Below are 25,359 nucleotides of genomic sequence, written 5' to 3'. Positions count from 1 at the left end.
ACCTTTTCCAAGCAGCCTTCCCCTTCTTCTCAGCCTGTCTCTCAATTTCTAGATACCAGCTGTTCCTCCCCATCTTGCCTGCTTGGCCATGCTTTCCTTCCAGTATATAGCATGGTCTCCTTCAGTTCTCTGCTGCTCCCAAGTCCTTCATACCTCTTCCAGAAGAAAGACTCTGCCTCCATGTTCCAATTAGCTTTTCTAGGAGAGAAAGACTCTCTTCAGTAGTGACTGAAGTATGCTGATGCTTCCACCATCATGCATGTGAAGAGGTATCTAGCAGTTCTCAAAGGAGCTGCTGAGCCTGTGTGTCAGGCTTTTTGTGGCTGGCAGCCCACCCTGGGACTCTGCCTGCTGCCATCCCTTGGAGAGCATGGGGCTGACAACAAAGAGATAAGTAACAGCTAATGTGAGCTGTCAGAACACATCAGTTTGAATTTAGTCTATGATAGGTTGATCGATCTTGAAGATAAAGGAGAAACAGTAGACATTGCGTATCTTGGCTTTTACGCTACTCAAATGACAAATTTTAGTGACATTTTCTTAAGCAAATTGAAGGACCACAGTCTAAATGAATAGACTTAATTCTGTTAACAAAGTGAAAGACAATATTAAATAGGGTTCTGCACTGATCTGTCCTAGGCCCCATGGTATTTGGTATTGTCAATAAAGACCTAAATGACAGACTGCAGACTGTCTCATCAATTTGCAGATAACACCAAGATGTGAGGAGCTGGCATATGTTGAAAAACAGGTAGAATTCCAAAGAATCCCTACAAACTGGTCATGTCCCAATAAAAATAGGATGTAATTCAACAGGGGCAAGATGAATGTCCCACAATTAGGCAGGAAAAAAAGACCAAACAAAACCCACTGTGTAAGTATACCAGCGAAACAGTTAGAGAGTGCAGAAGACAGAATATAACACCTCAAGAAAACAGTGAGGGAAGATAGGCTAACAGTGTTCATATATGTAAAAAGAACAAAAAAAAACAAAACCCAACCCTGTAATGCAAAGAACAGTATATTCGGGATGCAATCTGTTCTTCTTGTACTCTGGAAGTAAGAACAAGGCTGATGTTTCAGCTAGGAAGAACTTTCTAGCAGTGAAGCATTGAAATAAACTGCTTGGGGAACTTGTGAAGGATCCTAACTTTACAACTGTTTAAGAACAGCTTAACCAAATGTTATCTGGGACCTGTCTTATCTGTATCTTTGAACCACACATGGGTATGGATGGAAGACTCTCAAATTGTTCAGAGCTGCTCAGCTCTGCAATTCTGTTATTGACTGCCCTGAAACACTCAGAGCATGAACAGTCCTAAACTCTCCTTGACGGCTGGCATTTAGTGCTAATTCCTATCAGAAGGTCCTGTTGGAGGACATCGGAGCAAGATCCTGGCCAGGCATGTGGATATGTTAGCATTTAAGTAACCTCTAATTTCCAGGACTGCAGCTCTTTAGAAGTGTTAATTATTTTGAAATTATTATTTCTTAAGCTACTTTAAGGCAAATTTGTGGTGATTTATGCCTTTTTTTTTGGGGGGGGTGGGGGGGGTGGGGGTGGTGTCACAAAACAGTGATATAATATTGCAGTTTTCCTTCAGAGGAACAAAGCTTTACAAAGTAAGAAATTTCAGCAAACTTTTCATGTGATCCTCATAGCTTCTGTTTTGAAAGAGTATTTTGACCTACCACTTCCTGTAGTTACTGGTCCTTCAAATCAAAACCAAAATTACTGAAAATTCTTAGCTATGGTACTATTAAAGAAGTAACTAAAACGTATATGTCAAGCAAACAAGAATTGTTTGCGGAAGCCAAAATCTGCCCCCAGCTGCATACCAGCAAATCTTCATTCTACCAAAATGAAGGGCTTAAGGTGGATCTGATAGTAGCCTTCCAATATCTGAAGGGGGCCTACAAGGATGCTGGAGAGGGACTGTTCATCAGAGATTGTAGTGATAGGACAAGGGGTAATGGGTTTAAACTCAGATCTAAGGAAGAAGTTCTTTACTGTGAGGGTGGTGAGGCACAGGAACAGGTTACCCAAGGAAGTTGTGAATGCTCCATCCCCGGCAGTGTTCAAGGACAGGCTGGACAGAGTCTTGGGTGACATGGTCTAGTGTGAGGTGTCTCTGCTCATGGCAGGGGGGTTACAACTAGATGATATTAAGGTCCTTCCAATCCTAACCATTCTATGATTCTATGATCTTCATATTGTATTGTCTAATCTCCATTCCTTTGATTTTCCCAGCAAGAAGAGTAGGAGTGAAGTCCTAGCAAAGCACTAGTAGAGCAAGAGCTTCAGTCAGCTTTCAACTCCTAGATCATTTTGATTCTATAATAGCCATAAATACTAGCTCCTTCTGAAGCCACATTAGAAGAGATGGAAGTCCCTTCTGTTTGTTTTTGCCAAGGCTGTTACTGTTCATCTGCCAGGTTAAATCCCCTGGAGGTTTTCTCCTCTCTGACTTCATATTTGACCTGTCAAAGTACTCATGTAGTCCAGTCTCATCCAGCCAATATGACTTTTGCCTTCAGATCTACTGTTCCAGTTGCTGTTTATTCCACTGCCTTTTCCCCCTGTTTGCTTTTGTTCACCTTGTGTTGCTTTACTTTCTCACTGTGGTACCTGATCTACTTCGTAACCTTTCCTCCTCTGGCCTCCTGCTGCTATTGACACCCACTGGGGGAATCTGGTCTATTGAGTTGTTTTCACAGGGGAAAAGTACATAGAATTTTATCAGAGATCAGCAACATTAGATGGTAACGACCATCTGGTAGGTGCCTGGATTTCAACAGCAGTCCATCTCTAACAAGTGCTGTCAAATATTTTATGATTCTTACTAGAACATATTACACAATGAAATTAAGGTCTTAATGGATTGATGGGGTTTTTTTTAAACCCATCTGAGACAAGGAGGTGATTAAATAGGGAGAAGCTTTGAAGGAAGTGATGGATTGCAAGCTGCCTTCTCTACTGAAGGGTAAAGCATCCTCTGCTCAGTGGTTCAAACAACTGACAGCAGGACTATGAAATGCAGCTGGAACAGCTTGAAGGCTCTCAAATGAAGTCACTGACGTTTGTGCATGTCACGACTGCCTCAAGCCTGGCTTACTGCAGCATGTCCAGTCTGGGATGAAAGATTCACTTTATCCTGCACCACAAACAAGGCATGATGACATGGCTGTATGACATCTGTGTGCTGTGCCCTGTGGCAGCTCACAGTTCACCTTCTGGGACACATGAAAGAGCTGACAATTGCAGAGTCTGCTAAGGAGTTGAGAGCAGGCTGTCTCTGAGCCACCTCCTTGTGTATTCATACCATGTATAACTGATCGGAACTGAAATGCTTTTGGTTTTCCCTTGAACCTTGCCAGATGAGACTTTTCAGCTGGGGAAGATGGTCAAATGGCAAGAAGGAACATTTCCTTCATTAAAATAGTAACACATTCATGTGCTTTATCCAGATTCAGTGTAGCCCCAAGCCTTTCATTTTAATGATGTTTTGAAAAAGAGAGAAACCTTTATGGCCTCTTGTGGGAGGGATGGAGCGGAGAACCGACAGAATCAAAGATCAAGAGGATGCCCAAGTCAACTGTTGTCTATCTGACTGAATAGACATAGCTATAAAACGAAGTTCTCAACTTCATTTTCTTCAAATAAATGCACTAAACAAGCTTACAGAAAAGAGTAGTTTGTCAGGAACAGCACCAGTTGATCCTGGCTATGTCAGCGTGTATCACCTGGCTGAGCTTTGACAGATGATGTAAAGTGAGCTTAAGCATCACCCTTTCATGTAGATGGGCCTCTAGCGTTCTTGACTCTTTGCTGCCCTCCATTTGTACCTTATAAACTTAGTACCATTGAGACATGTACCTCAAATCTAGCTGGCCAACAGGTTTGAAAGTTATTGAGAGGGGAGGACTGACAGGCCACAGGAAACACACTTGTCATGACTAATTTCCTTTGGAAATCAGGCTGAAAATGAATGAACTAAAAACCAGAGGGATGATTCAGTGTATTATTTGCTTGAAAAAGTCAGGGGTTGAACTGTGCAGGAGCAAAAGCCAGTCCTCTAGTAAGATGTCTCCTCTTTAATATAAACTGTGGTAAAGTGCTTCAGGTAAAGATCTCTGGTCATTCACAAACCCATCATAAACCATGTCTGTGCAATGCATTGCTGGTTGTGCAAGAATTCTAGGCAGCACCTATATGTGATTTGGAGTACACTGAGGGTAACTTCCACCCCAAGTAGAGAGCTTGTTTCCAGGCACCAGGAACACCAGAATCATTGCACTGAATCAGGCCACTAATAAAATTCCCTCTCTTGACTGTGCCTTTACAGGCTAGGGAAGATGAAAAAACAGTATATTATGTGGTGGCTAAAGAAGGTGAAATGGGTTGCCCTGACAAGCATGTTGGTAAGACCACTAGTAGAATACCTCAGGAATTAAATTGAGAATTGAGCTTGTTTAATGTTTTGTTAATACCCAATGTAAAAGTAGGGGTGCCCTACTGACTGTGAAGTTGGAAGGTACTGTCAAAAGGGACAAGAACAACAATGTGACAAAAAAAGAACTACATCATCTAGTACACAGCAGTAAATTTACCTGGGATGGAAGCTGGTAATCCAAATTTAAGACCATGCTCTTTGGGACTACTAAGACTTTTTGCTAGATTGTGAGCTCATGAGCTGGAAACAACCAAAGAGGAAAAGGATGTGAATATGCTTGCTGATCACAGGATGACTGAGTCATTTATGTGACATGGCCATGGAAATGAAAATCCCAGAGAAGTTTATTCTGAAATCCAAACCAGTTAGCAGTGGTTATCAAGCATGAAAATATAATATTTGCTTTACAGTTCTTATCCTGTCTAATACAGTAGTGAATGTTCTGATTAGTTATGTGTCTAAGCCTTCTTTTCTAACCTTATTAGGTTCTTTAATGCCATGACACCTTCTGGCACTGTACTCTCAAGTTAATCAGCCATGAGTTTTAAAAATTATTTTGTATTAAACTATTAATTCAATTTACCTCCACCACCACGTACGAGCAAAGCTCCTGAGCTGCCTCAGTTTGAGCTCTGTCACAACAGAGAATGTAAAAAGGAAAATGAAAGCATTTTCTTTGTACTTCCAATATAGGTATCTATAGCACAATATCTTCTGCTGTTCTGGTTTCCTTGCAAAATGAATGCACTATCATGTCTTAAGCAATTAATCACTGTAAAGCATTTAAGAGGATAGTAATCTAGGATTTGAATTACGTTAGTATTAAAAAATATGGTGACTAAAAGAGTTGAGGCTTAACTTTGCATCATGCAGTTTGATGAGAGAATCATTGCTACAGGCATTGGGCAGAGATTCTGATTTGATTCTTTTTGAAACACCACACAAGAAAAAGGTGCCTTTGCAGAACAAAGGCTAGGGCTGACTTATGATGGCTTTCCAGAGCATCATAACAGACTCCTTCCCTCATCCTTCTACTTTTGCAAGATAAACTGGGTAAGGTGATGACCTCCCCAGGTAGCTCCCCTTTAGGAAAAGCTACTGTCATTCCACAGATTTGTTCTCTGAAAGAATGGATAAAATATAATTCTGCCCTCTCCCTCTCTAGGAGCAAGAGTTGAGCCAGAATGTGAATTCTCACAGCTTCTTCCCTGCAGCTGGTTGAAAGATCTTTCTTTATATCATAAAGATGCTTTTCATATCAGGGTGAATTTGCGGATTAGATGCTAGCTGTAGAGGTAGCACAGCCCACACATCAGCCCAGGAATAGCCAAAGGAAGCACTAAAGGTCTGACATAAATGCTGAGTCCCAGACACTTCCTCTGTTTTTAATTTGCTTCCAGGAGTAAATTTCCTCTCCCACTCACTATACTGGGGAGTGTGGGAAGGATACCCCGCTGCTTGTTTTGTATTCTCCTCTCCATCTGCTTCAGGTAGCAGTAAACAGCTCTGCTGCTCATAGTCGAGAGTTAAGTCTTTCCAGTTGGAAAAGACCTAGGATAAGCAGCATCCAACTGGGCTGACCTGAAATGAGGCTAAGCCTCACAGATGCATCAGACGGGTAGCACATTTCCACCACTACCTGATTAGGTTCTCCCTGAACCCTCCTGCTTTACACAGTAAGATGATTTACAGCAAGGTACATAGCTCACTTGAGTTTCCTTGAGTAGGAAATGAGCTGTTTAGATGTCTCTGATGTGGCCAGGCCAGAATAACACCAGAAGTGTGAAAATTGATAGCTGTAATCAGGGCATCACAGGAGCTTTGGAATGAAAATTTGGGAGTTTGGTGGCTCTCTGCTGGCTGACCCAGGTGCTCCTTTCCAGCAGCTCCCAACCAACTAGATCGACAGCTGGATTAGCAGAGTTTTGCTGCCTGCCACTCTGATATGAAAGGACTTGCTGTTGCCATCAATGCAGAATAATCTACATGACAGCCCCCTAAACTGGCAGCAAGTAAGTGCAATGGGCAGTGCTGCTACTAAAGACAGAAAGGCAATACTGAACAGTGGCTAGAAAAGTATTTGTTTTAGAAGGGCAGAGATTTGACCTGTCAAACATGGATATGTTGGAGAAGGAAAAATGTTGTAGCCTTGCAATTAACAATCAGTGTCCTGCATCCTGAAAGGCTTATGTGGCAGTGTAAGAAAGGTGTTCTTTCCACCTAGGGACATGTACAGAATTGCAGTTCCTGCCTTGTTTACGGTACATATAAGTGAATAGGATGGAGATGTCATGATAGTCAGGAGCCTGGGACTTGGGACTTACCAAGCAATCCTGGGTTCCTTGGCAAACAGATCCACAACTGTTAGAGGTACAAACAGCATGAGATTGTTTGTTTCCCACACCTCAATTTCTGTTGGGAGGCTATTGCAGAATGATTTAGGGATGGTGACTTACAGGTTGGACGAGGCCTTGGGTGATATGATTTAGCGTAAGGTGTCCCTGCCCACGGCAGGGGGGTTGGAAATAGATGATCTTAAGGTCCTTTCCAACCCTATGATTCTATGTGGCTTTCAGGATTAGTATGTGGTGTTGTGATGGGCAAACCCGTGATCATGGCTACATAGGACAAGCAAGAGTTAAAATTCATGCTCCTGATCAGAGAAGTTGTTAATTTTATCAAGATGACTGACAAACGGTGTGAAGATATGGAATATAGTCACATGCTTGAACATGTACACGCTGTTTTAGAGAGGTGCTCCTCCATGTTATACATAAACAGGTAAACAACACCAACAGACTGGCTTCCTGCAGGTGTCACAGCCAGAGATGGGCCTTGAGGAGAGCCAGGAAGAGAGAGAAGGTCCAACCTGCACTAATACTGCAGGCAAAATCAGCTCAAAATAATCAGGCACAACAAGGTGCTGTGGCACAGAGTATGAGAACAAAGGGGATGAGAGCACCTCACTGGAAGAACAGAAATGGGGGAAGTCTGTAAAGGGACAAAATTTTGGGAAGTCAGAAAGCCTAACTAAGTGCATTGCAACTGGAAGAGCAAGTACAGGAATTCAAAGGGTAAGGGCACGGTCTGCATAAGCAGCCTTGCCTCCTGAGCTGGGAACTATGATGGAAGAACAGGGTACATGGGACAAAGCCAAGGAGAAGCAGATGGTGCTATCCAGCCTATGAGCCTCAGGGTGATGTTGTGTCAAGAATTTTGGAGAGTGGGGAGAATGGAGTGGGTTTTGAAGTTAAGAGCGTGACATTAGCTATTGCCTATGGATAGTAACAGAGGAGGTCTGGCACATCAAGGTATGACAGCTAAAGATCATAGCTCCCGGCTGTCACTTCTACATTGGGTTATCATGGAGAGAAAACGTGACTGTACCCAATTAATTTCCATGAATTGTCTTAGTATTGTTTCTAGTGCTGTCCTAAATTCCAAATGGCTATGCTGAGACGGACTTATTTGCTCCTACCCCACTTTCAATGGTAGGCATTCACAGCTGCCTTGGTAAGCCTGTAAGAACAGCGTCCTACCACCACCTCCCAGCTTCACACAAGTAAGTATGTCCCAGCTGAAGTTACCTTCAGCAATTCCAGCAAAGCTTCCAGAAACTGACTCTACAACCTTTGTTAAAGAGAACAGAATAGTAACACTCCATGCCATCACAAGATTTACCTGCATTCATCGATCAACGTCCTAAGCTGTTTCCTACCCAGGATGTAGTGCAGGAATGAACAAAAGGAGACAGATTCCTGAGCAGCCATTTGTAACAACTTTCTAGTTAATGATAGTTAATATTGACTCTTTTTTAGAGCATTTTTAACTCTGTGTTAGTCTATTATGTTAGACTTATATGGTTGCCTGAGTAATCTGGGAACGATTTTTAACAGTAATCTTTCTTCTACATAATTTTCTCATCCATGAAATAAAAGGGAAGAATATAAATAGCCAGTAAATTTCTCAAAACTTCATTATGTATTTTCTCTTTCTTCATTTTGTTTCCTCAGTCTCATAGTCTTTTGTTTGTTGTTTTCCATGAGATGGCACAATGTCAAGAAACTGGGACCTGGCAAAATTTAGACCTCCCCTTTTATTTATACTGTTTACTTTTACTGTTCCTTTCCTCACAGCAGCTTCTTTAACAGGCATGCATTAGATCTCATCCTAAAATCCTAATGTGAAAACTTCTGATGGCCCTTCATTCTCGGAGCACCAGTTGCCCTGCTCAGAGGACACTGATGAGGAACTGGAGAGGTACTGCTGAACTGGGAAGCAGTTCTAGGAGAAAGGCTGGAGAAAACAGGTCTGGAGTTGGGTTAGAAATTCCTGAGTCTGAGGCCAAGTGAACAGGAAGAGCAGAAGGATGCTCCATGTGCTGAACCATGCAGAGGTGGTCCAGCTCCCAGGAAAGGAGATAACCATGAAACTCATGAGTGTATTTCACAACAGACTAGGAACCAGCTTTGGCTTTGTTTTTTTGAACCAGCTGAACCATCTTCAGCATAGCACTAATGGAAACCTGTGTAAGAGCCTGTGACTCGTTGCAGACTTTTGCTGGAGGACACTCTAGGACAGCATTTCAGAAGAGGATGGAGCAAAGCTGGCAGCATGTGCTGCTACAGAACTCTGAGAAAACATATCACTGTTCTCAAGGTGGAGAACAACCAGTACTCTTTAGATAAAAACAAATTAACCACCACTCTGGTCTTGAAGAAGCCTTGTGATTTTTGGTATCTCCTGCTTCATCCCCCATGGTAAGCTGTAGCTAGACTTGGATGGATCTCAGCTCACCCAGAGTGCAGCTCCTCGGAGCAGTCTGGCCAGCAGATCTGTACCTTCTCAGTACTGTTTTGTTTCAGGCAAATGGTGACAAGGTCAGCTGGAACAAGCTCTCATCATGCAAAGGGGATTTAACGTGGTAGAAGTGAGTGCAAAAAAACCCCACCAGAGCCTCAAGTTTTGAAGAAGCTTGGGAAGAATAGTGATGTATATAGAGGAAAACGCATCTCCTGCCTCCATAAGAGGGACATTATCAGACATGTATCACTTAAAATGAGCTTGGTGGCAACTTGACATCCTTTCTCTTCATCCCTCCTCCTCCCCTAGTATCTGGATGTATTTCCAACCTATCCTCTCAATGTACAAGAAAATCCCTCAACAGAGAGAATTTTGGTCTCCAAAATTAAAGGTAAATATTGAGCATTTCTGAAGAGTAGCTCTTGACAATGGCTCTTCAAATCCCACTTTTTTCTTAAGTACGTCAGGGTTTAGGCCTATCACTAAAAAACCCACACATACTTATCTGTGTTTATTCTCTGCTGCAGTGTCACCTACCAGGAGCAGTAATTACATCAGGCCTGTAAAACAACATACTCCCATGCACTCTGGCTGACCATAGTGTTGGGAAACTCCCCCCCTCAATCCATGAAAGTGCAGACCTGCTCTGTTTGTTGCTTTCTTTCCCACTGCAGAGCATCCTTACAGAGGGTGTTTTTTGTTGATGCAGCGCATAAAAACCCCTTCACATCAAGCAACAATCCAAGGCTGCTTTAACACCCACAGCACCATGTGTCCTGGTAGAGTCTGTACTTGTTAACAGCTATATACTGAGAGGGGATTTTAGCAGAGACTCCTTGTCAGGAGTCCTAGTGGGTGGTCAGTGGAGACAAGTTTTACCAGCTTTTCTCATGTTTAGTTATATTTCTGCTTGTATTAAGTGTTATAAGTATTTTTACTTGGATTTCCCAGTGAGATTGTTCACCAAAGTCTGTGCAACTGGTGACATTTGGGAGCTAGCTACCAGGGGTGGTTAGGAGGATCCTACAGTGCTAGAAATGCCATGTTTTGTGGGACTGTGACTATGGCCTTCACATAGTAATGAATGGTACCAGTGCACACTTCTGCCAGTGTAGAAAAATCTCATTATCCAGGCTGAGATGCATCTTGCATGGCTACACTTTTAAATACTCTGCGCAGGTTATGTGTGTGCTCCTGCCAAGACCCCTATAGTACACTAAACACACCTGAATGGGGATATAAACACATTTCATTTGCATTCATGTATTTAACAAAGCCGTTCAGTAACCCCACAAAGTCATAAATGCGGAAATATAAACTGAGGTTTGAAGAATGGAAAGATCTGGTGAAGATACTACAACTGGTTAGAGCAGAAGGGGAAGATTAGAAACCCAGATCCCCCAGCACCACTCCTGCTCCCCAGTTCTCCCTCTGATTCTGTTTCTCCTGCCAGGATTAGCTCTTGCATTTCTGCCTACTTAGGAAAACCAACAAAGGTTTGCTTATCACACTGCAACACTCCCTCATGAGAAAAGGTTAAAACTATGCTTACTCTTAGCATTTTACTGCTTTGGCACGACTAGGACTTGTTTTTCTCTGCAGAGCAGACATAGCCCTTTTGACCCTGTAAACTTTTAGGCAATACTGTTGGAATAAAATAATCATTGTGTTCCATGAGAGTAATGGTTGCATTTGTAGTAGGTAAATAATCCCTACCTGCATGCATTATATAAAGTATTTAAGCTTGTTCTAGACCAAAGATACTGAAGGAGTAGAAAGGCAACTAAGACCTGAGGGATATTTGGCCAGTCGCTTTTCTGTAGGTGTTTTTTATACATTCATCTTCTTTAGAAAGAACGTGTTTGGGGGAAACCCAGTTGAATGCACCATCAGGATGAGACTGCGGTCCCTGTTCTTTATTTTTCAGTAGGGCTTAGTGAGGGAAAAAAAGGTCAAGTGACTTCCTCAAGGTCAGAGACCATCAGTTACTGAGTCATAAAGAAAGGACTGTTTGCCTTACAACCCTGCATTCATTCTGCAAGGCTCTATGCTGCTGGTAGGCTTTATCTTTGCCTTCCCTAGCAATTTCTGGGAGCCTTGACCATGCTGCTGCACTTGCCTCTGGTGACCTTTACTGGAGACACTTGTGGTAAGATGAAGGAGTATCAGCAGGCCCATATAAGAACATGGTAGGCAAAACCCTTGGAGCTTAAACTGAAGCCTAGCTAGCAGCTTAGTGAAAGAAATATGAACAGTACTGCCAATGGCAAGCAGTGAATATCCTGATTTAAAATGTAAAAACAAAAATAAAATAATGAGAATTCAAAACCCAGGATCTGGGATCCTTTGAAATAGGCTAAATAGTTTAGGTTTGGGGGTGCCACTGAGCTCTACAACACAGGACTTCACAAAACACACTGAACACTGTGGGGCTCCAATGAAAGAAAAGAGCTGGCCACCATACCTCACGGTAAGAGAACTGCCTGCTGAAGATGCTCTACAAAAGAAGTGCAGCTAAACACCATTCTGTGTGCAGGTTTGTGCCTAAATTTACATTCTGTGAGGCAATACAGGCACTGACAACAGTTTACTTTGCCCACATGTTCTTACTCATATAATCTGTCAGATTAAAACAAAAAACAACCCCAGCCTTGACCCAGGAGATTGACCCAAATCCCCTTTGGGTGCATGTTTCTCACCTACTTCTTTGGCTAAATGCATATTTACGTAAATATAGTTGATGCCCTCCTCTGACTGGTATGCTGCTTCTAAACAAGTAAGTGTATGTGTGTGTGTGTCTGTGTGCCTGTATGTGCGCATCTGTATCAGTAACACAGAACATCTCTGACAGGTGGATGTGTGGTGGCCACATGACAAATGACAGTTCAAAAGCAAGGTGGGCTTCTTAAATGCTAAGCTTAGAGAGTAAGTGGAGGTGCTAAAAGAACTTGATAACAAGGACACTCGGATGACAGCTGCTAATGCTACTGGGTACATATCAGAACTAAGGGAAAACTGCTTTCTCTAGAATTAACATGTAGTGCTGCTATGCTTGCTGCACTGTGAAGATTTATTTATTTTAAAAACAGCTCTAGGCACCCAGTCAGTGTTTAGAAGCAAACCCCCCTGCTCACGACAAATAACACTTTTGCTCACGACAAATAACACTGATTTCAACCCTAACAGTATGTGCTGGTGCCCCTACCCACTGTGTGGCTTCTGCTGCACCACACTTAGAAAATAAAGTCATAGAATCATAGAATAGTTAGGGTTGGAAAGGACCTTAAGATCATCAAGTTCCAACCCCCCTGCCCACTGCTCCACCTCTTGAAGTTGCCATTAGAAAGACGTACTAATTATTGTGACATTTCTGGGGAAACGCCCTCCCCCCTCTTCCCTTCAGACCTGAATTCATAGATGCTCCTGCTAGAATCGGAGCTCTGGGACTGGAATAGGAGTAGCAATACTGCAGTTCCAGCTTAACTGCACACTCCCCTCTCCATCATACAGGGGATTTCTTCAGCACTGCTTGCAGACAGCCCAGCAGACACACATGAAGCTACACATTTCTGAGACAAATGCTGTTCTCTGCTTGGTGCATGCCATCTACTGAAAACATGTGACAACTGCCTGTGCAAAATGACAGCTTGACCTGCTGTGAGGTTATCTCAGGAAAAGCACTGCTTGCAACTCCAGGGTTAATTATGCTCACCTCCTCCTGCGTTCACACTGGTTAAATTTAGGGAAAAATCTGTTCCAATCTACGTTAAAGATGGAGCACGTTTCTCACACTGATTGCTATTGCTGACGAGATCCAATACAACCAACAACAAAAAAATAAAAATAAAAAATACCCCATATGCACCCAGAACAATAAATAGATGAGCTGGACAATGACCATTGCACAGGACAACTTCATCAGCAGGAGCAGACGCATTCCTAGCAAGTGGAACCTGTGTACCCAGCAGAAAGTGCCACAGAAACAAATCCCATCCCTCCTCCTTCATTTACCTTCTACCTGCCACATCTTGTTTGTATCTAGCAGAGATATTGCCTGTGAGTACTTTTTGAAGCCCAGGAACTCACCAAGCTATAATGTTCAGAATATTATAGGCTCGTTGCAGAACCCTGTACAAACCAAATGATCCTTACCAAATATAACGGATTTTTAATAAGCCCATGAACAGGAATTTCGAAAGAGACAAAATTACAGCTTTGCAATTCTGGTATCGCTTTGGAATCTCACCTGCTTCTCCCTCCATGCCATTTCAACAGGCTTCTGAAGGAACGGTATTAGAAAACATGATGAAAGGGAGCTAAGTTGTGCCCCCCATTACATTCCAAAAGACATACCAAGTACAACAGAATGGCATGGATTAAGACAAGAGAAGATGCTGGCTTGGTATTTTAAACCATTTGCTTTATTCTGCACCTATTTTTTAGCACTAGACAACAGGAAACAAAGCTAACCAACTCTGTCTAGAAGCCCAAAAGCCAAGTGATGGTGACTGCTGACACACTAACATCCTGATTTTCGCCATTTTTTCCTCCAAGGATATAAAGGGTAATGAGTGACCTGTTATCCTTCTGGAAAACAACAGAGCTTTATTAAGGTTGACATTTTGTGCACCTTGCCCAGGTTATGAACGCTCTCCTCCCTGTACACACCTAGGCATGATTTCTTGTTTTAGAGATGCTTTCAGGCTTGGAAAGAAAAAAATCCATGAGATGCTAGGGACCAAAAATAACCCCTGATCCTGCAGCTCTTGCTTGGGCAAAGACCCTTGAAGTCAACAGGAGTCCTGTCTTTGTAAGGACTTCAGAATCCAACTACAAAGTAGTTAACCCCCCCACCACTGCTCCCCTCCATCTTCCTGCAGCACTTGTTCTAAACAGATAGCAGGGAGCAAAGGGAGCGATGATCAAATGTCTACTAACCACAGTGATGACTGGCAGCTAGCGTGAAGCCAGGACTACATTTGCTTTCAACTTTCATGGCTAAGAGGGAAAAAAATTCTTTTTATATCTAGTACTATTTGGAGCTATTGCAGTGGCGCCCAAACCCTTCCCCTTCCTTACATCAGATGTGGCAGAAGGAGTCTTCCCTCCCTGTAATACTGTTAATTACAGGCACCCGAACGGGAGCTGCGGTGAAGGCACTGAAGGACATCTCGGGCTGAGGATAAAACGGAGCCCGCAATCTCGGCCGGCCCACGACCCACAATTTCTTAAGTCTGAGCGTCCCATGGCCGCGCCGTGTCCGGTCCGCCCCATCACCTACGGCCAGGGGCAAGGCACGGGGACCAGCCAGCGGGGAAGGGCCGGAGCCGAGCCCCAGGATGAGGGGCGGCCGAGCCTGAGCTCCTCACCCAGCCAGCGCTACCTGGGGCAACTGGCAGCGAGAGGGGCACTGGCAGCCCCTTCTGCGCCCGGCGTGAGAGCAGCGATGAAAATGGAAGGCAGAGGAAGGAAAGGAGATGAAATGAGCAGAGAAGTGAGGCAGCGCTGCTCTGCGGAGGGGAAGGGAGGGCTGCCGGGGAAGGTGTGGGGTCCCCGCCGCCCCTCGCCCCGCTGACCTGCCAGGCTGTTGTAGCAGTCAACCTCGATGGCCTCCACCGCTTGCCGCTGCTCCTCGCTGAGCCCGGCAGCGGCGGCAGCGGAGGGAGGGCGCTGCCCGGGCGGCTCCTGGCTCAGCAGCAGCAGCAGAGCCTTGAGCTCCAGGAGGGCGCGGTGGTACTTGCCGATGGCCTCCCGGAATTTCTTGTCCTTGTAGCACTGCGCCCCTTCGCTCTTGAAATCCAGAGCCCGCCCGATGAGCTCGCCCGGCTCCGCGCTGCCCGCCGCCGCAGCCCGCGGCTGGGCTCCCCCGGCGGGGCCGAGCCCATCGCCCGCCCCGCGGCCGCCGGCGTTCAGCTTCCCCGCCGCCGGGCTCGCCCTCTCCATGGCCGCGGCGTCGCCCGGCTCCCGCGCCGCCCTACGCGGGCGATGCCGCCGCGCTCCCGGCCTTGCCCCCGCGCCGCTGCCCGGCTCCGCCGCCCGCTCCCATCCTCCGGCGGCCGCCGCTCCTCCTTCCCCCCCGCCCCGCAGCCCGCCCTGGGGGCGCCCGCCCCTGCCCGCCCCCGACACCAGCCGCCCGCCGCGGGCACCGCCGCAACCCCCGCCCGGCAAGGGGGTGCCCCGGCCCCGCTCCTTGCGCCGAGTGTGCGCCCGGCCGCTCTGCTCCCAGGCCGGCCAGACCCACAGATCCCCCCACCCCGCTGCCTGCAGCCGCCTGTGTCAGAGCCTCTTCCCCTCCCGGTGCCTCACCCCGCTGCATCTTAGGGTCTCATGTCCCTGTCTGCAGGCTGGGATCCCATCTTCTCCATTCCCCTTCTCATCCCAATTTCCCTTATCTCTTGCCTCTCCCCGATCCCACCAGTGGCCACCCACCACCTACAACTGCTCATGGTGCCTCAAGGTGTTTTGCAGTGTGTAAACTCCATATTGCAGGGCAAACAAGTGCAGAGCAAACAAGCCTGCTGTGTCCTCTGCAGCAGCAAAGGCCCGGCAACTGCCCCAACACCAGCCACTCAGGACTTTGATTTTCCTGAATCAGATTTTCCCATGTGCTCCCCAAAAAATGGGTCGATGCTTGCTGATGCCTGGAGCGTTTCCTGGTTTGGGGGTACAAGTAGGGAGTTGCTCTCCTCGCACAGACAAACAGCAGAAGGACTGCTTGCAGCACTAGGCATTGCTTTCTTAGGCCAAACACCATGTCTGCATTATGTATTAGAGCAGTTTGATGTATTTTTGGTGCATTGTTTATCCAAGATATTTTGTAGGTCATACTTCGTGCTTACAAATTAGAGGATGGATGAAAATATAATGAGTTTTTTTCTCAACACTATATTGAGAGGCATCTCTTCATTACATGTCACTTTTACATGGCAAAGCTGCAGCTGTGGCACAGTGTGTTCAAGCTTCCTTCTGCAATCAGGAGGACATTTTAAAATGGAGTTTCTCTATGAGGTATGTCCAACCTAGTGCGACGGCATGTGGTGGTGCAGTGCTGGGCAGACTGGGATAGCCGTGCAACACAGCTCCGTGTGAAGGTGTTAATGCAGGTCTGGAACTGATGCCTGGAGAATTCCTTGTCAGCAGGGCTAAGAGCATGGGCTTTATCCATCAACAATGTGAGTCCACTGCTGCTAGGTTTCTAGACCTTACTGAAGTTGTGGTCATGGTGTGATACAGGCATACATGTACTCACTTGAACTTAAGAGACATCCTCAAGGAGAAGCAAATAGCATCATACTTGTGGTAGAAGTATAATTTTTGGAAATACTTGCTTGAGAGAAATTAGAGCTAAGACATTCAGCAATGATTACATGATTTCAAGAACTTTGATTTCCAGGTGTCCTACGAAACACATCTTCTCAAAATCTGCATGGAAATGGGTGCTTAGCATTTTCAGGTACCTCAAGCCAAGAATAAGACAAGTTACTTGCAAATCTTCCTCAAATTATGTGTGATCTAGAATCAGGAAATCCTGGGAGGCAGGTGTGCTGGTGGTGGGTATTAGTCACAGTTGCTAGAGTGAATTTGACGTGTGGGACCTGAAAATTAAGGAAGGAGAATTCCTGCTGGGTCATTCTTTAATCTGTCTGTTAGTCATATTGCACAATGTATGTTTAAGTCACTTCGGAGGTTTCGTTGTACCATTATTGATTGCTGTTCAGAAGAATTCACAAGGACGATGCATGTCTCTTGTGCTGAATCACTGACTTTGCCAGAGGAAAGGAGATTGACACAGAGGTTTAATTTCTCAGACCTGAGTAGCTGCGAAAGCAATCAAAGAAGGAACTTGGAAGGTGGTATGGCAAAGTGACTTAGGGAGTTAACATTGCTTCCCTCTTTCTTGGTCTAAGCACATGGACATACATTGTTGCCCAGAGTAGTGGTGGATACCCCATCCCTGGAGACATTCAAGGCCAGGCTGTATGTGGTTCTGAGCAACCTGATCTAGTTGAAGATGTCCCTGCTAATTGCAGGGAGTTTGGACTAGATGACCTTTGAAAGTCCCTTCCAACCCAAACTGTTCTATGATTGTATGATTCTATGTATGGTAAAGGAGTCACTGAGACATCGATGACTTTTCCTTCTCTCATTCTCCCCCCTCCCCCCCACCTCCCCCAGTTCATTAGCCTTCAGGAAATCTTGGAGATTTATTTATTTGGTTACTAGTCAATAGTGGATGTTTGAAACAAGCTATGCAAAGCTGAAGGTTTCTTACAGAAGAGTCTGGCAGTGGTCACTGCCAATTTGGGCGCAGATATGGTCAGAGAAGGTCACAAAATATTGACAAAACTGTGTACTCCTTCGTTATGAACTATACCAAACATACTAAACTGCAGCTTAGTCACAAATGCTGCCTAAGCACCCAAAAGAGTTTTCCATCTTTTAGTTCTTCCAGAAATGTCCAAGCTCTCTTCTTGACAGATTATTGGTGAACATGAAGAGGAATGTCATAACTGTGTAAATCCCAAAATAGATGACAACGGAAGTGTTGGTATGATTGCTGTTTGTTGGCCAACTTAGTCTCTATGCTGATACCAACATAGTATCCCTCAGCTGAAAGCAGCATCTCTCAACCAGAGAATTTAAAGCTGTCATAATATTTGTGCAGGATGACTGCCAAGGGTCAGTTTATCCCATCAGCTCCTTCCTCATAGAGAGGAGCTAAGTAATGTGTTGGGTGTACTAAATACATCACCACATTAGTCATAGATCACCACGTTGACTGTTCTTGCAAGGGACTGCTTTTGTTTCTTTTTCAAGGGAAACATGGTGCTTGAGGGAAACCATGAGAAACTATCTCCTTGATGTGATGTCCAGATCTAAGTTTCAGCTGCCTAGGACCCAGCTTGAAAACCTGTCAGGAACCTGTCAGAAAGCATCACAAAGAATAGTTTTATATATTATATAGACAGAGTGTACTGTTAAATAAGGCACATATTCAGATAAAATAAAACCAGTTTGCAGTCATTATCTGTATGTCATGAGATGAGGTCATGGTATTGGTCAGTATTAGCTGTCATGCCTGTCTTTTGTCCAACAGTGAGGGGTTTTTGGCCACAGACGAAGGTGCTTGCCTGGCTCATTCTATAATAGATGGGGTGTGCCGGTCCGTCTGGATGCGACCAGGTGCCCTGAGTGTCTAAAACTGTCTGGGTGTGCCTGTCTCCTCCTCTGCACTGAGATTTCCCTAGCACATTCCAAAAATGTACACTTGCATTGCTCAATTACTATTATTATTATGATGATGATTATGCAGCAGTCACATGCCTCATAGGGATATTTTAGGATCAGTGACTCACTAACCCGTAACTTTCTGCTCAGAGGTTACCTGAAGAAAATCGTCTTTGCAGGGTCCTGTTCATGGCTAGGAGATATATTCCTGGGTGAAACTGTAAAAACTGAGAAAGGTGCTGGAGACAGAGCTGTGAGATCTTCAGACTCTAGCTGTGATTGTTTCTGTCTACCTGAGAAGATGATGAAGTTACAGGCAGATAGGACAGATTTCATACATTTCAGGACAGATACATCTCATTGCAGGACAGTGCTCTAAAGAAACTGGAAAAGCATATGAGGAGAGCTGAGGAGGCTGAGCACCTGGGCTCTGGCAATGCATTTTTCTAGCTGGATGTGAAGCTGCTGTAGCATTTATGCTGCTGGGTGAGATTTTTTATAAATTGAAACTCTAAGGGCCACAACGAGGACTCAAGTCTATAAACATTCAAAACCAGATATCAATTTGGAAAGCAGTGTAGCCTTTCAGGCCTTGCGCCAGTTCTCCTTGTGCATTTATTGGCATTGATAGGACTGTTGGCCATGTGCGACTTGTTTCATCAAGTCCTTCATGAACACAGGGGGCAAACTGCAAGCTTCACCCTTTTCTGAATGGGCCAGAACCAGATTGTGATGAAAATGGTATCAAGCCTTTGTGAACAGGAGAAGAGACCACTCACCGCCTCCGCTCAGCTGCAGAATTCCCAAGCTGCAGTCAGCTTCCAGCATACACAGCTGCTGCTGCTGCAGTTTGTCACCAGGTTAGTCAATCATCCATTATTTATTTCCAAATCATATGTAAAGCTCTGCACCATAGCCTTTTGTCCATGCACAAGGAAAAGACAGAGCTTCTGCAAAACCTGGAAACACAAAAGCAGAGAAGCGTCTGAAATCCTTTGCTTTGGAGATTGTCTTATGTAGTTATAACCAAGGAAGAGAAGAAAAGGAAATAACATAGTATCCAACAAAAATTTGTTACCTTCATACAAATTCCTTTGATCTCTCCATATCATTTGTTGCAGCCAACAATTCCTTTTAGCACAACAGATCCTTTGTTTATGAGTATTCATCAAATGCAACACACTTACTGTGCATGTTTTCTTCCATATCTGGGTTGTGTCATCAGTCAGTTGATCCTGCTGAGCTGTTTGAAGCCTGATGATTGCCTGGTTAAAAACAGTTAATCTGGACTACAGTGAATTTCACAAGAGTAGCATACAATAAAAGGAAGAACAGTCAACAGAAGTATTTGCAGGCAAGTAGGAGTGCCTCTGTAGCAATCCATTCCTAGGATGTGTGTATGAGCAGCATCTTTCTCACAGAAGTGTTTACTGTTCAGGAATATTAAGAAGTAGATGGTTAAACAGAAGAGCTGTTTGAGATTAAAATGACTATTAAAAATTCTAGTTTTAGCATACTGGTTTCTTTCTGCCCTTTTCATAAAGATGATAACAAATTGCTAACTAAGAGGTTTAGCCATGGAGGCTAAGGGACCTGGGACAGGCCAAATCAAAACAACTTATCATCATTCAGGTTAGGCAGTGTCTTGAGCAACCTGGTCTATTGGGAAGTATCCCTGCCTGTTGCAGGGGGGTTGGAACTAGATGATCCTAAGGTCCTTTCCAACCATTCTGTGATTCTCAGTGTTTCTTTTTGCACTTTAATTAAAAATGAGTACTTTGATTTGCAGAATGGTCACACTGGGAAGGAATGCTGCCAACAAATTTGAGAAACACTTTCAATCTCATAGAATCGGTTGTTGACAGTCCTTCTGCAGGCTGCACTTATAATATCTGAGGTAAATCCTAGTGTTCTGAGAAAGCTTTTGCACTTTACTCAGGCTGGACTGAAGAGCAGCAAGGTTTATTCCTCTGTTGTGTGTGAAAAGAGTAGATTTGGGAAAAAAAAACACCCACCTTTCTTTTCAGGCAGATATTGAGGATTGCAAAGTAAGCACTCCTCTATCTTTCAGCCCTCATTTTCCCCTCTATCTTACCTACCAGCATCCAAGGCTGTCCTAATTCTGAAGGCACATCTACACCAGGCAAAGGAGCATGGTGTGAGGGTTTTGAGTTAGCTATAACCTAGGTCTGAATTGAGAACAACGCTTTTAGCAAGACCCTGAGGAAGCAGACCCTCACTCCATTGTCCCAGTTACTGCTGCACCAGGGAGACCTGCAGAACTGCTTAATGCTTTTCATGGCAGTATGGGCTCGAGTCACTGTGCATCAGCCACTCCACCATGTCTGGCAGGGTGCCTGTTCTGACCCTTTGTGAAGGTGAAGACACTCATTCCTCTAACAGTGAAAGACTGCGTATTATGCTGCATTAGAGGGGAATAAGGGACTGCACAGAAGCAGTTTCTGTAGGGCTGCTCCTGTCTAGCATCCTCTTACTGCCTGGTCTTATGGTGAGTAATTCAAGGTTAGTAAAGATCATTTAGCTCCAAGAGGTGACACTTGGTGTCCAGATCTGTACAGGAGTGTGGAAAAAGTCATTTGAGTCTAATCAGGCAGCATGTGAGTGTAACTGGAAATTGAATTACTGAACAATATAAAAAGAACCCTAAAATGCACTCACTGCCCATAAATGTTGCTGGCACTCAGAACTGAGAAACACCATCCAGTGACCCCCAGCAGTAAAGCCTGCTCAGTTTATGTGAATATTAGGACAGCTACATAATCTTTATGTCATTGTTACACCTTCAGGATCAAGCAGTGATTGCAACTGCACTCCAGGATATGTGCATATTTATTATTACTTGCCCATTACCTACATAACTAACACCATCATCCTTAGGTTGAGTTCACACATATGGCTGTAACTCTCATTCAGCTGAATTCTTTCATGGTAACATATAGACACACATCAAAGGTGCATCTAACTACCCCTAAGCTCAAAAAACCGCCTCTCTCTCTCAGTTTTGTAGCTCAGTCTGTGTTTATGAGTCTAAAAATGAAGCGTGGGAGCAAATGGGGACACTTGTGCTTCTAATTGCTTGCTTTGTGCAACAGCCAGATAGTGTGAGGCACAGCTATTCCCAATCCTTCTTACAGCTGAACTGCAAGAGGAAAACTGTGAGCGCCCATTTTACAGAGCAAGCAGACCTGCTAGAGAAGTGGCTGTCTTTTTAATATCTGTTCCAGTGATGTGCAAAGGAGCTAAGACCCTGCAACAAGCAGAGTTGTCTGGAAAGTTCCCAGTTTGGGGAAATCTGACAACCAGGGCTTACATGAATTGTCTCAAGCGTGGCATACGTTTTTGTTGTCTTACATGTCATGGAGCAATCTTTGCTAAGGTGAAGACTCAATGCTTACCAAGGTAGTCATGCCTTATGGGCACCAAACCCTGGCCTCTGGGGAGGTTCTTGCTGTGTGAGATGTATCTGACTGGGCTGATGTCAAAGGGAAAGTTTCTACCATTTTCCTGTCTTGTCTCATAACTCCCTGTAAGTTGTAGATGGTGATCAGTGGCCTCCAATAAGAAACAGGCTATTTCAGGAAGTGTGCCTGATGATGCAGTAAATGGTACTCTTCCCTAACTCTCCCCTAAGAGAGTACTTAGCCACTCTGTCGGCAGACTGGCAGGCCCTGCAGCTCAGTTAGCTATGCTATCTTTGGAAGAGAGGTGAGATGAAGGTGTTTTATGCTCCTGACCTTTAATATGCTTGTGCTGTTATTGAGTTTGAAGTGTGAGCTGCAGGGCGTGGGTAAAATTTCAGTGTAAGTGCATTAATACTTGCTCTTCCAGTTGGATATAGTTATTCTGCTTGCTTTTCTCTCTCTCCCAACATGCTGAAGGTGCTGCAGTGCACAGCTAAGCAGATGGCTCACTTCATCCTAGAGGCAGATCCATTTATGAGCGTAGGGATCCTTGTATCTAAAGAAGTGCTTGAGTAAAACCACTCAAGTGTAAGCTGCAGTGGAAACTGAAGATTTTTAAGGTCATTTACCACATGTATGGGTGATTTGTTCGTGAGAAAGTAGAAAAAGGGAGTAAAAGCTCTGAAAAAGGAGCACTTCTGCTGCATCCCAACATTAATCATCATGCAGCCTGTAGGGTTTTCCTGAGGACATGCAATCCCAGGTTTGCTAGGAATAAATTTGTGAGGTCTGGTGAGTGCAAAGCCCTGGGCAGCATGGTCACAGTCTTACCATGTCTGTGGGATCCTGGTAGCATCAGGTCTGCAGTTCACATGTGGCGTTCTCAGCTTTCTTCTTTTGTTGCAAAAATGGTTACATTCCCCATCCAGGCAGCTTTCCTGAGCAGACTTCATCTCCCCGGACACTGCAGTGGTGGAAGATGGCCAGCACGGTGTGGTATCAGTATAACTCTGTCTATACTGGGCGCTTAAGTGAGCTTTAAGTGAGGAAACATCACTGCTCCATCCTGCAAAGAGATGAGAAATTCTAATGGACCTTGATCTATGAAAGCCTTTCAAACTCATTTAGAGGGGCCACGTGGTACTGCAAATGTAAGGTCCCAAGTGTGGACACATAGAGATTAGTGCCATCACCATTTAATCGAAGCTCACTGAAGATTTCACTGGGGGAAATTTTTGTTAGTGGTTCCTGCAACACACTGTTGTTGCACTGTTACAAACTTTGAAAAGGTATTTCTTTCCCTATGAGCTGTTGTGCACAGCTTCTATTAACACCCTGAGGAGATTCTGCAGAGCAGGCTGTATGGCTCTACTTGTCTGTACACAGCTGCCATGATGATGTCTTAGCCTTGATCAAGTGTCCTGGCAGCTCAGCTCAGTAAAGGAAGGCTTCCTGATCTTGAGGAGATTATGGCTGCTGCCTTGGCATTTAAGTTTTCTCTAATGTTTCAAGACTTTTTTCCTTGTTGCTCCCTGCCTTGGGCCTTTTCTGTGCCTTTTCTATGATTTCCTAATTCACTTCTGACAGTGAAATGTTCCCTGGCCTAGTGACTTGGCTCCCAAACGTCATTGGCAGGCAGTATATGAAGACTTTGGATGAAGTGTCCTTGGTTAATGCAGAAATGCATGTCCTGCATATTTATATGTGTACATGTACTTACACACACAGGAATCAGAGTCCTTAGCTAAATCAGCAGCAACGGGAATACTATCCAAAGACTTTGGTTCTTAAAATAAACAGTTGCCATTATAAAGTATCATTTTCAACGTTACTCTCTTGGAGCTCTATTTGGGCTAGTTCTAAATTAGGCCATCTAAAATGTGGACAAGCTGTAATATGGGCCTGTTTTGCCTGGGAGAAAGTATTCTGTACAAGTTGTGTCCCTCAGGTAATACAAGGTTAAATGACACAAAGCTTGAAATACTTTGTATATGACTGCTAGGGCAATATTAAATACACTTCCTCAGAACACACCAGGTAAAAAAAAGGTAGTTTCAATACAGTGTTACCAAATTCCTCACACAAAGAGGGCCAAGGTAAGCTATATTCTCTACCCTGCACTTACTTGCCTTAGAGAATCAGAGTATGAAAACCACTAAAAAATACAGCATGTGTTGTCACGCAACTGTGGGAAATTGCTGCTTTGAGCATGTAGAGCTGGAAATTTCTCTGTCTTGGCCAGCAGCTATGAGCTTCCTGTCTTGATATATCAATATTTTGTTTCCTCCTTCATAATGTCTTATTTAAAAACTTTAGCAAATACAATACATAGTATTTACTAAAACCCGAGACATAGACCTGATTAATGTTGGATATGGAGGCTGGAAGTAATTTTTTATTCAAATGCAATGTTTCTGTAAAATACTGTGTGGTTTCAAGGCAGGTAACAGTTAAATACTAGGTAGGTAAAGTGGGAAATGTATTTCTAGCAGAGATTTGAAAAATGGAGAATCAGTGGTCTAGAAAGCATCGGATGGATGCTCCAGAGAAGTAGCTGAACAGGAGCTTTGAAATCAGAGGCAGTGAGAATATGAAAGAACAAAGACAGAGTGGAAAGAGCATGTCCTGGGTTCAGCAGTAGCAGTCATGTTTTTTCCTTTGTGTTAACTGGTGCAGTGCTGTGTTTTGACTTCTAGTTTGAGAACAGTGTTGGTGAAGCCGATGTTGTCGGTTGTTGCTAAGTGATGTTTACCCTGACCAAGGACTCTGTGAGGCTAATGCTCTGCCAGGGAGGAGGGGAAGCTGTGAGGAAGCAGAGACGGGGCGCCTGACCCGGGCTAGCCAGGGAGGTATTCCATACCACAGCACGTCATGCCCGGGGTGGGGGGTAACTGGGAGTTACCCGGAAGGACAGGAGCTTCCGGGTGGAACTCGTTTTCTTGGCCGGTGGTATCGTATTCTCTTCCCTTGTTATTTTCCCTTATCATTGTTTTAACTGATAGTAGCGGTGGTGATTTGTTGCTGGACTGTTCTTGTCTCAACCCGTAGGAGTTGCACTCTCTCGATCCTCCTCCCCGTTCCTCCGGGAGCGGGGAAGGGGAGAGCCCTGGTGCAGGGGGGGGGGGAGACGGACACGGACCTTGATTGTTGTCAGCTCGGCACCACTCACTGGGAACATTCAGAAACAAGTTTTACTTGTAAACAGGGAAAATCCTAGCCATATTCCAAGGCACCTCTCTGGAATATGCAAAAGATGAAAAAAAGGATGCCATGGATGAGGAAGAAAATGGAAAATACTACAGTAAAACCAGTACCTTTGCACTTCAGTGAGGAAGCAATGGATGTTTGAAGATGGAGCTGGTGGCTGGAACACCTGTAACAAATCACGATTCCTAGGGCAGGGACAAGCAGAGGCCACAGCAGCACAGGAGTGAGGATGCAGAGCTAAATGT

At 44.5% G+C, this 25,359-nt stretch overlaps 1 protein-coding gene across 1 annotated transcript in view; it reads right to left on the bottom strand.

The window, feature by feature from the left end:
- Nucleotides 1–15,215, bottom strand: part of TTC9 (tetratricopeptide repeat domain 9) — a 29,634-nt gene extending 14,419 nt beyond the window's left edge. The window contains exon 1 of the mRNA XM_057421360.1: nucleotides 14,834–15,215. Within this exon, the coding sequence (XP_057277343.1) occupies nucleotides 14,834–15,200 (367 nt within the window). The 5' untranslated portion in view covers nucleotides 15,201–15,215. The remainder of the gene's footprint in view (nucleotides 1–14,833) is intronic.
- Between the last annotated feature and the right edge of the window lie 10,144 nt (nucleotides 15,216–25,359).

Source organism: Pezoporus wallicus, unplaced genomic scaffold (assembly GCF_028554395.1).
Source record: "Pezoporus wallicus isolate ANWC-B61680 ecotype Strahan unplaced genomic scaffold, APGP_CSIRO_Pwel_v1 contig_2144, whole genome shotgun sequence".
NCBI lineage: Eukaryota > Metazoa > Chordata > Aves > Psittaciformes > Psittacidae > Pezoporus > Pezoporus wallicus.
The sequence above is the reverse complement of the archived record's forward strand: the minus strand, read 5'-3'. Positions and strand labels throughout refer to the sequence as shown.